General features: G+C 31.1%; 1 protein-coding gene across 2 annotated transcripts in view; it reads left to right on the top strand.

Moving 5' to 3' along the window:
- The first annotated feature begins 9796 nt into the window (after positions 1–9796).
- The window catches only part of LOC108346612 (uncharacterized), a 32659-nt gene continuing 28043 nt past the window's right edge, over positions 9797–14412 (top strand). Inside the window, exons 1-2 of one of the 2 annotated variants that reach the window (XM_052868553.1) lie at positions 9797–9960; positions 10039–10153. In XM_052868553.1, the coding sequence (XP_052724513.1) occupies positions 10093–10153 (61 nt within the window). In that variant the 5' untranslated portion in view covers positions 9797–9960; positions 10039–10092. The remainder of the gene's footprint in view (positions 9961–10038; positions 10154–14412) is intronic. The other variant, XM_017585677.2, reaches the window with a different exon arrangement.

Genomic DNA, 14412 nt, shown 5'->3' with positions numbered 1-14412 from the left:
AGGACGAAAAATTATCCTTTCCTTAAGGAGAAGGATCAAAATGTAGCCTAGTTTGAAAGAGGGACTAAAAACAAATTCGTTTGATAGTTTAGGGACTAAAAACATATTTAACCCTTCTAAAGTTTATATACAACCCCGACTTTTCAAGGATTAACGCGAAACATGCAAATTACCTTTAACTTAAGTCAAAGTGGGACCCAAACATCATTCAATGCCCACAGAAGAAATACATAAGGATCTATAATTCACTGTTGCCCCTACTCCAAGATGCTACTCAACTTCCCAATGCAAAACACATTTTTCCATTCAAAGAAACCCTTAGAATTTATTTAAGCTACAGAACCTACTTAAAAATATTCACTTCTTAACGTCAACTAAACACGAGCAATGGGTGAGGAGATACCAAGCTATTTCCTAGTTTGAAGCTAATGCAGTTAATGCAAACGACAGTGGTTATTTTAGCCCATAGACAGCGGTTCCTGAACCGACACATATACAGACGAGACAAAAAGGGGTAGACTTTTTGTCTCGGTTCACAACCGAGGCAAAAAAGGGTAGGATTTTTCCTCGGTCACAGGTAACCGATGCAGTAGGGTATTTGATTTTGTTTTTCAAAGGACTTTTCGCCTCGGTTCCTATTGAACCGAGGCAATATCCCCCAATACAAATTAAATTAAGATCATGGAGCATTTATGCTTGCATATCTTTCAATTCCAGCACACTCCGAAAGTCGGTTGAACATCTTCTTTCAATTCCAGGAAACTCATCAACCTCACATTCAATGAGTCACATAATCACTAAATTATAAAATTTTAACATGCTCATTTCAATCATCAATTTAAGAGTCAAAATTGAAACAAAATGTATTCTTAGTGTCAACTGAAGAAAAAGATATAAAATAATAAAACTCGAAATTTACAAGACAAACATGAAGAGGACATTGTTATATCATCATCTGTTGTTGATAGAACAAACTTGATCCATGGCAGGTTCCTTAGTCTTGTATATACATTCTCCCTATTCATCTTTCACAACAAACATGACCAAATAAAGAGTAATGGATAGCTTATTGTTGTGAGCACCCAATTCACTACCAATTGGGACATCAAACACACATTATGTTCATCTACTTGCCATGCAACAACAAGCCCTGCACTCTATATTCCTTTAAACAAACCCTTACACCTATATACATATTTACATAACTCATTCACTACGTCTTTTCATTCACCAAGTGCTAGACACTAAGGCACATATAAGCAAATATTATATATATATATATATATATATATATATATAATTTTTTTTTCATTTTTAATGAGTACTTTCAAGAAAACACATCAGTTGATAATCTGATGTAGAACCTCTACTTAATAATTTGACTACAATAGTGTATATTAATGATTATAGTCAATCTATGAACTAGCTCCTAGAGTTTATTTAAGTGTCAAACAAAGTTCTAGAAAATAGATATGGTAAGTCTATAATTGCATTTGTTATTATGAAACACTATTATCAGATATGTGAATGTTCAGTTATCAGAAGCTATGTTTAGAAATTTAGCATGATAGAAGTAAAATATGTATAGGGATTACACTAAAATACTCTTGTATTAAACGATGTTAATAACTTCATTAACACAATTCTCAATAATATTTCATGGGAATTACGTATTAATCTACCCGCATACACTACTATAATTAGTCTGAATTAATTTACCTGTTGACGATCTCAGAATCATCAGTCAAGGCTCCAATAACCCAATAGACCAAGCTTTGGAACATGGCATCTAGCAATCCAAAACTAAAGTACAAGACAAAAGGTCCCGCAAAACATTGGAGTTGTACCTAAGTTGATTAGCAAGTGCACCACCCCAAATTGCAGTCCCAAGAACACCAACCACCACAACTCCCATCAACCCCCTCACCCTTCTCCTCTCAAAGTTGAAATCTAGCAGATAACCAATCCCAACAGAATCGAGCATTTGAGCCCCCCAATAGAACACACTGTTGAACCCTCTTCCTCAAATTAAAAAGTGCCTCACTCACATAATTGAACTGGTAAGGGTAAAAGAAGTTTTTGGACCAAGTTGCGGGAACCATAAGAAGCACCTTCCAATTGGAAAACAACTTGCGAATTTCCACACACTCGGTGGACACATTGGAGTACACCCTTCTTAGAACCATCTTGGATCGTCCTCCTTCATTCGAAGACCCAAAACCCCTCTTCACAAAGGCATCACCTCCACCTGTCTCCTTAACCCCTTTAGGTTTCTCCACATTCCCATCACCCTTCACTGGACACCGACAAAGACCAAGGTTGCAAAAAAAGCCTTGGTCTCCCTTCATCAGCACCAACACTCTTGCTACCAACGTTGGATTCGCCCTTCTTCTTGCTCTAGTCATTTGAATCAACGCCGTCGTTGAGCCAAACCCAAATACCTTCCCCTCTCTCTCAAACCCTCCACCGTTGGAGGCGAATCGCCGCTTTGAAGGCATAAAGCTCTTATTTGAAACCCAGCTCTCCGAATCGCCACTTCGAAGGCACAAAGCTCTTATTCGAAGAACCCTCCTTTATCCCTCTCCCTCCTCTCAAACCCTCCCAATGGTTTCTTTTTCGCTGCTCAATTATCAGTCTCGTCAGCGCGAGTAGGGGAAAGCTCGCGATTGGAATCCCTAGCCCCAAAGGAATCATTTCTCTTGGGCTCGTCAGAAACCCTAGATGAACCCCAACGGGAGTTCGACGAGCCACCCAACTTGGACAACACTTTGTCGGAGAGAATGGAGGGATCGGTGGTGAACGAACTGTGGCGGCACGACTCTGGATGCAGCGAGCAACCCGCGAGAGAAACCAGACCGCGAAGTGGAGATTTCTTTTGCACGAGAGAAATGGAGGACGCGAGGACTATGCGTTTGGTGGCGGAAGTTCGCCTAGTGGCAGTGGAGGTCACATGGGAAGAAGAAGAACCGATGCCTAAAAAGTTAAAAAAATTTCAAAATAACCTATAAGCCTCGGTTAGAAGGCAAGCCGAAATAATATATGATTGCAGAGGATTTTATACTTCTATTTAGTAAATAACTGAGACGCCTTAATTACAAAAATGTCACCACGTTTTAATATGCTTTAGTTTTTTGAAAACCGTTAAAAAACTACTTTTTTACTAGTGGCTTATTTAATTATCCACACTCACCAGTAAGCTCACGACCACGAGTCTCTCGGCTTCTCCAACCACTACTTCTAAAACCCTTATACAAACTTCCTTTTCCTCTTCCTTTCATTACTTCTTTCTACATACCTTGAGGATTCTCTTTTCTCTCTATTCTCTGAACTCCTCTTTCTTCCTCACAGTCCCTATAGCTACCCATGCCTACGTATACATATATTTCTTGCATGCTGTTTTATAATAAAACCTACTCTAATAAAATTCTCTCTCTTTCTATTCTTTTATTTCTTCTTCTATTCCATTCCAGTAACACTCATTTTTCATTCACTTACAACAACCCATTCCTCTCTCAATCATAGTTTCCTACCCGCAACCCTATTTGATGGAATACTGCTTGACAAATCTAACAAATGCTTTTAATAAAATTAAAAAAAAATTGATTAATAGAGAAATCAAACTTAAAATAGATATTGAGACACATAGGAGAAAATTGAGTAGTCCATTTAGGCCTATTATATTTAGGATCGATGTTAAACAATGTGTGACCTTAATTTTAACAAAATATTTATTAAATTGAATTTAGTAAATTAATTATCATTATTATACATTGACAAAACAGAAAATGTGTCGCATACTTAAACATTACTTAATAAAAAAGGACAGATTTGATCTTTAACGAACAAGTGAAAGGAAACATCGTTATCAACGTAATTGTAAGCAATAGCATTTCAGTTTGAAAAATGTTAAGTTTAGAACTTTTCACATCAGTTCAGACAATAAGGAAATGCTAATTAGGTCGTGCAAAGGTTTGAGATGTTGAACTATAAGAATGTTAGAGTCGTTGAACCTGTTTTCTCTGAACGCCGCAGAAAGAATTCAGCACTTTGTAATATAGAAATTAGATTCATTTGTTCAGAATGTCAATTTGTGAAAACTTGTTTTCCAGTGAGAAATTCTCACATTTGTCCACAGTGCGCACAAACGAAAAACAAAAGTAAATGCAGCATGTGTGGATAAAAAATTTGGCAATCCAAAATCCAAGCAAAAATTTTACAAGCTTTCCTCGCCACACTGCTTTCCTTCGTCAGCACCATATATAATCATTGTTAAATTACTTTATATATATGGACCTAAAATAAAAGACGTTTTCAATAGAGTTTCACTAATTTTATTTTTAATTAAATTAAAAAATTTATAATTTTGAATAAAATATTTATGGTTTAATTCATGAATGTTGTCTTGTTCACTTATATTGTAAAGCCCATAAATTTTTTTACCTTAATAAATAATAGTAATTTTCTCTTAATATTATTATTAATAATAATGTTATGGGTAATAATAATGTTATGGGTAGAAAATATGATTAATAAGAAAATAGTGGTAAGTTAAACAAAAATATATGTTACATACTTATAGTAATTTTAGAACCATGGGTTCAAATTTTTTAGAACCATTTCTACAAATTTTAGAAAGTTTTATAAAATAAAAATTAAAATTAAAATCAGAAGTAGACAACAGACCTTCTGTGATGATTGAGGGAGGAAAACAACAAAATATGATTAAAATAATAATTTTAATAGAATAATTAGAAAAAATTAAAAAATACTAGGACCAGGCTTATAAATAGTCAAGGGAGAAGAAGAAAAAAAATAAAGTTTTTAGTTTTTAGGAAGAAATGAGAGAAAGGAAATTTTAGTTTTTAGTTGCAAGTAGAGATTCAGAAGGTTTCTAGAAACAAACTTCGATTAAGAAAATAATTCTAGAAAAGAGACGAGGGAAGCTAATTAATCTTTTTAGATTTTAATATTAATGATTTAATATTGTTGTATAATTATCTATGTTCTTGAATTTCTGTGTGAACATTGTTAATGAAAAATCTATGTAATCTTGTATTTAATTTGTGAATAAGAAATTTATGAAAACTAGTTATTGTTGGGTTTATTGAGGAGGAGGTTTCTTGTGGGTTACACAAACACCAATAACATCTAAGCCAACTATATAAGGGATCGACACCACTCTTTATCCAAAACCTTAAGGCAATGAGTTAATGGGTCTTTCATCTTTATATACTGCTCTACTTTTTCATTTCTATCCAATGTGGGACTTGGACTCACACTTGGATTCCCAACATCTCCCCCTCAAGGGTGAGTCCCTTCCACATAGGTACATTCCCCCTCCAGCGGAAGCATTCCCAACTAACCACAACCACGAGTAGCCCTTCCAATCGCCGTATCTTAACAGAACTTGCTTACCTGGATACCCTTTGCCAGGAAGACTTTCGGTATATGCATTATACTCGTCTGAGCCGGTCACCAAGACAAATCATCGGCTCTGATACCACTGTTGGGTCTATCGAGGAGGAGGTTCCCAAAGTTGAGGAACATCTTGGCTAAGAAAAAACAAAGTACTTAAGTTGTTCATTGAGACACACTTATCTTTCCTCGAAAGCTCGTTGAGTAGACTTTCAACTTATTTGTTATCGAACAAATTATATATATATATGTTGTTAAGTTATTACGCAATATACTCAATTGGTATCCAAATTAGTGATGAATTTATTTTATTGTGTTGGATATGAATCGATGCATCTGAACATGGTATGAGTCTCGTGGAAAGATTCTGTAGTGACATTGTATTAGTGTAATTCTCCAGTCTCAAAGAGAGATTATGTGGTGAGATTGGCAGGAGGTCCTAGCTTATCTCTAGTTATGGTTATAGGTGTTGATGGACTAACCTTTGTGGATGACATGATGTATTGTATTTGGCTATGATTTTTATTGTATGAGGAGTGGAGGTCACCATAAGTGCATGACCACCCAAGACTTCCATCAATGTTGCATCTGGATAATAGAGTCTAGTATAATCATTTGCATCTTATATGAATTTTATTGTGAATGAGTTATAAGTAGTACTAGTATTATATATGCTTCATTTTTTAATTGTCTTTTGCATGATGGTAACTTACCCTTGTTTGTATTTGTGTTGGTATATATATTTTTATGATGATTGTATAATGTGTATGTTATATGGGAGCAGAGGAGTGAATGACGTCGGATTTAGTGCAAGTGAAGAGAGAGGCAAAAGAATAATAGAGAAGAGTTTGAATTATCTTTATGAGTGTTGTATTTGAAATTTGAATTTAAAAATGTATATCATATGTGAAATCCTTTATATTTCCTGGTGAATGATTGTATAAATGTTAAATATATATATATATATATATATATATATATATATATAGGTTTAATACCTATTTTGGTCCCTAGGTTTGGTAGGTTTGTTCAAAGTGGTCCTACCTTTTTTCAGATGTTCACAGTTGTCCCATATTTTGTAAAAACGGTTCAAATTGGTCCTTTTTCTTACAACGTTAAAAATGTTAACGGTAGAAATACATGGCAAGATCATCCCAATTGACTTGTCAATGTTAAAAGTCTTTAGCCTTAATTAAACCCTTTCAATTACAATTAAATTTACTTTACCTTAATTAAACCCTAATTCATTATCATAAAACCCTAATTAGAAACTTCTTCTCCTATCTGTTTTCAAGTTCTCCCTTTCTGTTTTCTGGTTCTCGGACACACTTAGCCTTGGGCTGTCCTTGCGAGTTTCGCAAGATTTTCTTCTTCTCCTTTGCCTTGGTTAATGGTCATCTTCTCCTTTTCTGGTTAGGGAATGTGCTTGACTGGTTGAATTTGGGTTCTGTTAATTAGGATTTCTCTACAGGTTTTGATTTCATGATTTGGGGCTAGGGTTTTGATTTCGGTTCTAGTGTTTGGGGTTTTTGTTCTTGATTTTTGTCTACAAGTTTTGATCTCGCAATTTGGCACTAAGTTTTGATTTGGGTTCTGTTGTTTGAGGTTTCTTTTCTTGATTCTTCTCCACAAGTTTTGATCTCGCGATTCGGGATTAGGGTTTTGATTTGAGTTCTGTTATTTGGGGTTTTTGTTCTTGATTCTTCTCTACAGGTTTTTATCTTGCGATTTTAAGGTAGTGTTTTTGATTTGTGTTATGTTATTTGGAATTTCTGTTTTTAATTCTTCTCTACATGTTTTGAACTCGTAATATGGGACTAGGGTTTTGATTTGGGATTTTGTAAGTTTTTTCATTTCGAGGGTGATGGTTGCGGTTTGTGGTTTTTCGGTGGTGGTTTGGTTTGGAGTCTCCAGTGGTGGTTTGGGTGTGAGCAACTTTTGGGTTTAGTAAGAAGACGAGAATCTATTAAGAATAACTTTTTTACGTCATTAACTTTTATTTTTAAAATTTACACCTTAATTGACCTTAGTGTGTCACAATCAATAACTGAACATTCATTCAGTGTTGGCGAAAGAGATAATTACACCGTTAGCGGTCAACCGCATAAGCAAAAGGAATCAACTTGAACAATTTTTACAAAATATGAGACAACTGTGAACATCTGATAAAAATATGACTACTTTGAACAAATCTACACCAAATAGCTATTAAACTTATATATTAAGTATGTAAAATGGGGAAAAAAAATGAGATGTTACCTATATTACTTAATTATTTATTTAAAAAACGTGAGAGGTTTTGTTTAATTCATATAAAACATGTTCGATGTAAAAGAAGATATGATATTTGTTCCTTTTATTCAAAATGTGTTGGATAAGGAAGAGCAAATGATTATTACTGTCATTATTATTGATGTAGGTAATGAGGTCTTCACGTTTTCTATATTTTTACGTCATCACATTGATCATAATTATCTCTATGATAATGTAAGTGATAATAACAATAACTTCTTATCTAAGTTTAAAATTAAACAATAAAATAAATTTGTCGCCAAATGATTGTTTTATATTAATTATTACATATCTCATAGACAATTATTAAGTAAGAGATGAGATAAGACAAGAGTCGCATTACTTAATTGACCAAAAAAGTTTAAAGACAAATAATTATTTTTTTAAAAAAATTTAATACTATATATACTGAAAAATTAATTGAAAGTCAATTAGAAATATTTAAATTTATGAAAACTTAAAAATTTAACTAAACCAAAATAAAATATAATGTTTACAACTAATTACGGAGATATCTTTCACAAGATACTCTTTTTTTATGGTGTCATCACGATGCCTCTTGGTCTGGTATATATTTATTAGAATCATGATAAGTTTACATTCAAATTATTGTTTAATTACAACATTCTATATTTTTTTAATATAGTATTTTATTATGAAAAGTAATTTTGAGAGATAAAAAGTGGTATCAATATATTTTTCCTATTTATTATTATATGAACTGAAGGAAAGTTTTTAATGTACACCTTTTTATATTTCCATTCTTTTTAATATCTAATAAAAATTAATATTTATACTTTTTATTAATTTATTTTAAATTATTTTATATTTTAAAATAAACATATTATTTTTTTAATGTTAGAAGAATGTTGAATGAAGAAATTAAATATTTGTGTGTGAAAACCCATTGAAAGGGTAATGTGCTACGGATATTTTAGAAGGACTTCAGGAGTGTTCTAATCCAATCAGTCACGTAAAGAATAATAAAATAAAATCAATTTAAAATCCCAATAGATACCTAACGAAGAGGCATTACCTTTACCTTTTCTTTTGCTTTATTCTTTTCTTTTGCTTTATTCTTTTCTTTTGCTTTATTCTTTTCTTTTCTTTATTTTTTTTTCCTTTTTCTTTTTCTATTTCATTATTCTGTTACATGTATCTCTATCTCATACTTCACTCTACTTCTTTCTAAATTTCGAATTTCATTTTTCATATATATCAAAATCAGAGCAGAAGATATATTTTGAAACATTTCTATATAAATAATTTTTAAATTTTGCAAGTTTAAAATTTGCTCTAATATTTATTAATTTCCTACATCAATGTTTAACTGTTTTTGTTACTTCAGTAAGTAGACAAAAGTTATTCTTTCAATTGATTTATCTTCAGAGAGTTTTGGATTTGTTTGGCAACGTAATTATAAATTTAATTTCTTTTAAAAAAAAATTTGTATTAAATTTTTTAGTACTTCTATTTATTTTTCTGAAGTTGTATTTGAAAATTATTTTATTTAAATTATTTAATCTAATTAATAAAAATATATTTATCTTTTCAGAAATTTTAATTTTTTATTTTTCAATTTAAATTATTGATACATTAATTAATTTTTTATAATTTTTATTGTTAATAATATTCACATTGTTGCTTTTATTTGTAGGACTAAATCTTTTTTTTTATTTTGCGTTATATAAAAAAAATTAGAATGAATGATAATAGATAAAAAGAAATTAAGTAGACTACAAAATATATTAAAATATAAGGATGATATTAGTAGAAAATAAAAGACTAACAGCAATAAACTATAAAATAGTCGAAGTAATGTTGAACTTATAACTTAAAACTCTTAAAATAAACTGCTTTCAAGTATTTCTCCCATACTTTTTGTTGATAAAACTAATTTTTGAAAATAATTAAATAAACTAATAAAAAGTTATTAGCCTCATCAAATCTAATGTAATGAGAGAATGATCACCCTAAAAGAATATTATAATAAAAAAGAGAGAACCCTAAATTAATTATTAACACAACATTTGCTATAAATAGATCAAATTCATAGCTCAACGAAAATATTATTTTCCACTCACAAAGGTAAAACCTCTGAATGGTGAAAGAAAAGTGCGTGAAATATATCATTTAACTCAATCGAAGAAGCTGGTGGGGATCACTTTCTCGTACACTCTCAGAACTCTTTTGTAGTGATTATCGGTGTTACGATTTGGAACAGTGACAAGTAAAGGCAAATCACAACTTAAGGTTATCCAATTCGAGTAACACATGTTTGTTTCGTAGCTTATATAAATATCAATCTATCAATAACTTGAAGTTTGACAGAGCAGCAGCAGTTCTAAACGAAGGGAAATATTCAGAAAGGGAAAGAAATGGAAAATGGAGTTGATGATGGTGACGAATCCGAGGTTTCTTATTCTTAGTCTGTCTCACACTCCAGGTTAGATCTCTAACAGTACCCTTAGTTAGTGTTACTTCAGATCTTTTAAGGATCCATTGCTCAAATGATACTCCAAATAAATATACAAGCTCTACTTAGCTGAATTAGTGTCGGTTATTGTGTTCATCACAGAAATTCAGTAAGTGATTGTTTTCATGATTTAAATGTTACACTATTAGACTAGGTTATGCTTCTGTTGGAGCATTATTTATTAAGATAAACTAGATCACCTGGGTTATGCTTCGGAGTATTTATTAAGATTGATTAGATTTTCATACATAACTCAAAATCTATATAAGAGATTATGATATTATTTTTAATATTGTTACCACCATCAAATCATTTTATTATTGAAATTAATTTTTTTTGCTGTTTTTCAGCTTTTGTCTGCATTCTTAGTATAGATTTAATCCTTATAAAACATAATAATATTTATAATTATTTTGGTGATAAGATTATATTATATTTATATGATTTTTACTACTCACTAACATCAACAAAAATTATATTTTTCTGCTTAGTTATCAAGGTTTTTTCTCTTATGGAATATGTGGGTAACTAGGAAATACATCAAAAAAAATTTAAATAATTTATGGTCGATTTTCTTTTACTCCAAGTCTTTTCAAGTGTCATGAATACCAAAAGTTAAACTTCTATTTAAAACATAAATATTTCAATTTATAGCTTCTGACCAATGACCAAAAGTTAAACTTGCAAGCTTCTCACTCTGTTGTTTTCTTTTTCCTTTAAGATACACCATAATATGGTGTAAGAAGTTGTAAGTCTTTTTAATCTTCACCACAAATTTGTGAAGAGAGTCACCATAATTAGTTAGGAGAGTTTTAATGACCTTTCAAGATTTCTTTTCGGATCTTGCCTTGAAAGTTTTAAATGCATCACATATTTCTGACTTTTCCTATAAAAAAATGAATAATTAAATCTATTATATAAATGTTTTATTGGACCACATAAGTCTAAATGCATCGGATCCAAATCATTCTTTGTTTTTCATGAAAAATGAGATTGATGTTGTTTGTCAACTTCCACATTATTCACACATTTGAGAAATAATTTGTGAAGAACACAGTACAATTTCTTTTTGTTTGAAGATCTCTAATCCTTCAAAATTCAAATTCCCATAATGATAATGTCAAAGTTAAAAAGAATCTTTAACTTTGACTATTAAACTAATTTGAATGATTTTAATATTTAAAAGAACAATTAGTTTTATTTTTTACAGCAATAATAACACCTCCGATAGAATCATAATTTGTTTGCTACTAGTGATAGACCGATAAACCTATTTTTTGTAATTATCCAACACTACCAAATCGTATTTCAAATAGGAAACATATAACACAGAAGCAATTGTTTCAAAAAAATTATTATTGATTTTTTATTTCAATGTCACCTTTTTTCACATCACTTTTTTTTACCATAAAGAAATCCCCAGAGCACACACCAGACTGGAAATCTTCATTTAGAAATGAAAAAAAAGAAGATTTTACTTTCCACTCATATGGTTTTGCAACCCAACATATCATAATTATGATTCGACATATTTATGTCTTGAACAACTATGAGCAATGTCTCTACTTCTCCTTTCTTCTTTGTTAGATTTGATCTCTCTCACTTTTTCTTATCATAAAGCAACTTAGTATAATATTAAGAAGAATAATGACCAAATTTATAACATCTAAAACATTATAACTTAGATTTTTCATGTTCATTTCCTCTGCCTCTTTTCTGAGTTTGATCGTTATGGCTCTTGATTTTTTTTTTTCAAATCTCTTGCACATTTCTCCCTTGTCTTTTTCCTCTACATCTACCAGGTCCTTAGAAATTGTTGAAATGAATATTGGTAGAAGATTTTAAAGCTTGTTCCTCAACTTCTAGCTTTATTTTATATTTATGAATTAATAATAAGTTTTATAGTTCATCAAGTGAAATATCACCAATGTCTTTAGATTCTTTACATAGCATATACAACAAAACTAAATTTTTATGCTAAAGATCGAAATACCGATTCAATAATTGTCTCTACAATTTTGTCACCGTATGAGTACACCATATTTTACAATTGTCATGACATCTGCAAAGTAATCTACAATAATTGTCAAAACAAATATTTTTTATCACAAAGACATCATATTCAAATGACCTGCTAGTAGTCTTTGAATCTAATTTTTTTTTTCATAAACCTACACACTAGTATAGGAAAGGGAAACAATTATGATTGTTTTTGACAATCGATAACAGTTCTACAACCGATGCATATTAAGACAAAGTAAAAAAAAAGTTTTTAGCTTGGATTATAGACCGGATAAAAAAAAAATCCATATTTTGCTTTGGTTAAAAAACAAGGAAGCACTAAATTGAAAAAAATAATGGGTCTATGACAGTGGTTATGAGAAGAACAAATGCCATAGAACATTTTTTTTCTTTGCTTTTACAAATAATCGAGGCAACAAACTATATTTGATATGATATAATTATTTATTTTTAAGAGTTTATGGCAATGGGTGTTAGAAGAATCGTTGTCATAGATCCATTTTTGCTTTAGTTATAAAAATAATCAAGACCAAAAGTATTTTTTTAATATTTTTATATTGAATTAAATCAGAGAGCGTTTGAACCAAGTTTGCCTTCTTGGTGGTCGAAAGTAACATATAATCTAGAAAATGAAGGAGTAAATGAGGAGTGTGTTTTGTTCATCTCCTGTTTGCATGTTATTCGCCAGCAACACATAGCTTCCAAAACCTATAATGACCACAATATTTCAAAATATAAACAAAAAGTATTAAGCTTTATCTTGAGAGGAAAAATCTGAAACAACCTAGGAATGAACTAAATGGGCACAATCAAAGAAAGGGTGTGGTTTACATGAGCCATTGTAGAATTTTTCATTGCCAAAATATGTCAAATCTGCAATATTGTGCAAACACAAAAAAAAAAGACAATTGCGCTTACCACAACAACAAAGACAAATGAAGCGATGACGACAACAAGCAACAAACACAGCTAGACGACGACAAGGTGCAAAGCAGTGCTGACTACTAGGACATGAGGGTGGCCTTCGAGTTGAAAAATGAAGTCAGTTGACGAGTGGAGTACGACACTCGTTCGCGAAGGAAGGAAGAAGAGAAATGTGAAATGGTAACTTACGTTTCTTTTGCGAACATAACTCTAGGCGATTCGTATGGTAGCGATTATTTGTAATAATCGAGACCATATGTCCTTCCCAAAAATTAAAAGAGAAATTAACCTTTTGGATCTTGGTTGTTTAAGGAATCATTATAAAAAGTAACTATGATAGCAGTTGTTCAAATAACCAAGGTTATATGTCCTTTCGAGAAAAAAAAAACATGTGGCAATTTTTGATTAACCTTTTTACCTTGGTTGTTTAGAAAACTGCCGCTGAAAGTAGATTTGACAATGATTGTTCAAATAACCGACACCATTGTCCTTCCCAAGAAAAAAGTGGCAATTTTGAAAATTTGATCAACTTTTTGGTCTCAATTGTTTAAGAGATTGCTGAAGAAAATAGATACGACACTAATTATTCAAATAACCAAAGTCATATATCTTATTCGATAAAAAAATAAAAAATAGCGAAATTTTTGAAAGACACACCTTTCAGTTTTTATTCTTAATTAACCCATGTAAAAAATGATATATGTTTCAGTTTTACAATCAAGACTTGTAAGTTCGTAAAATTTTTAAAAATGTCACCGAGTGGTTGCAATGTTGACATATTATCATACTCACCATCAAAATAACAAATTTCTATTGTTATAGAAAGGATCCTCCTTCACTTACCATTTGTTAATGCAAAGAAAGTCTTAAAAACGAAGAATTTTGCTTTGATACAAATATTAGAAGGATGTCAAAACGAACTCTTCGATGTTAAAATTGGGAAAAACTAAGCTTTCATCATTTCATGCATGTGAATGAAAAGAATTTTAAGCTTTAAAAGAAATAGAAGCACGAACCTTTAGAATTAGAAACTAGTGCGACTACATTAATAATATACATATCAATTCAAAAAGGGATATGTAATATCCTAAAACAATCAATGTTGAAAGAGTTTGTTACAATAATCAGAGAAAAAAAATAAAGGAATCTACCATCGATGAAGGTGGGAAAATTGTACACTCAAGTTCTTTTTTCAACAAACTTTTAAACTCCTTTAAAGTCTTGCGCCCAGTTATAATCAAACACTTCAAAATAAAAAGATTCTTATCAATTCCAACTTAAGT

The sequence above is a fragment of the Vigna angularis genome, chromosome 9, assembly GCF_016808095.1.
Source record: "Vigna angularis cultivar LongXiaoDou No.4 chromosome 9, ASM1680809v1, whole genome shotgun sequence".
NCBI lineage: Eukaryota > Viridiplantae > Streptophyta > Magnoliopsida > Fabales > Fabaceae > Vigna > Vigna angularis.
The sequence above is the reverse complement of the archived record's forward strand: the minus strand, read 5'-3'. Positions and strand labels throughout refer to the sequence as shown.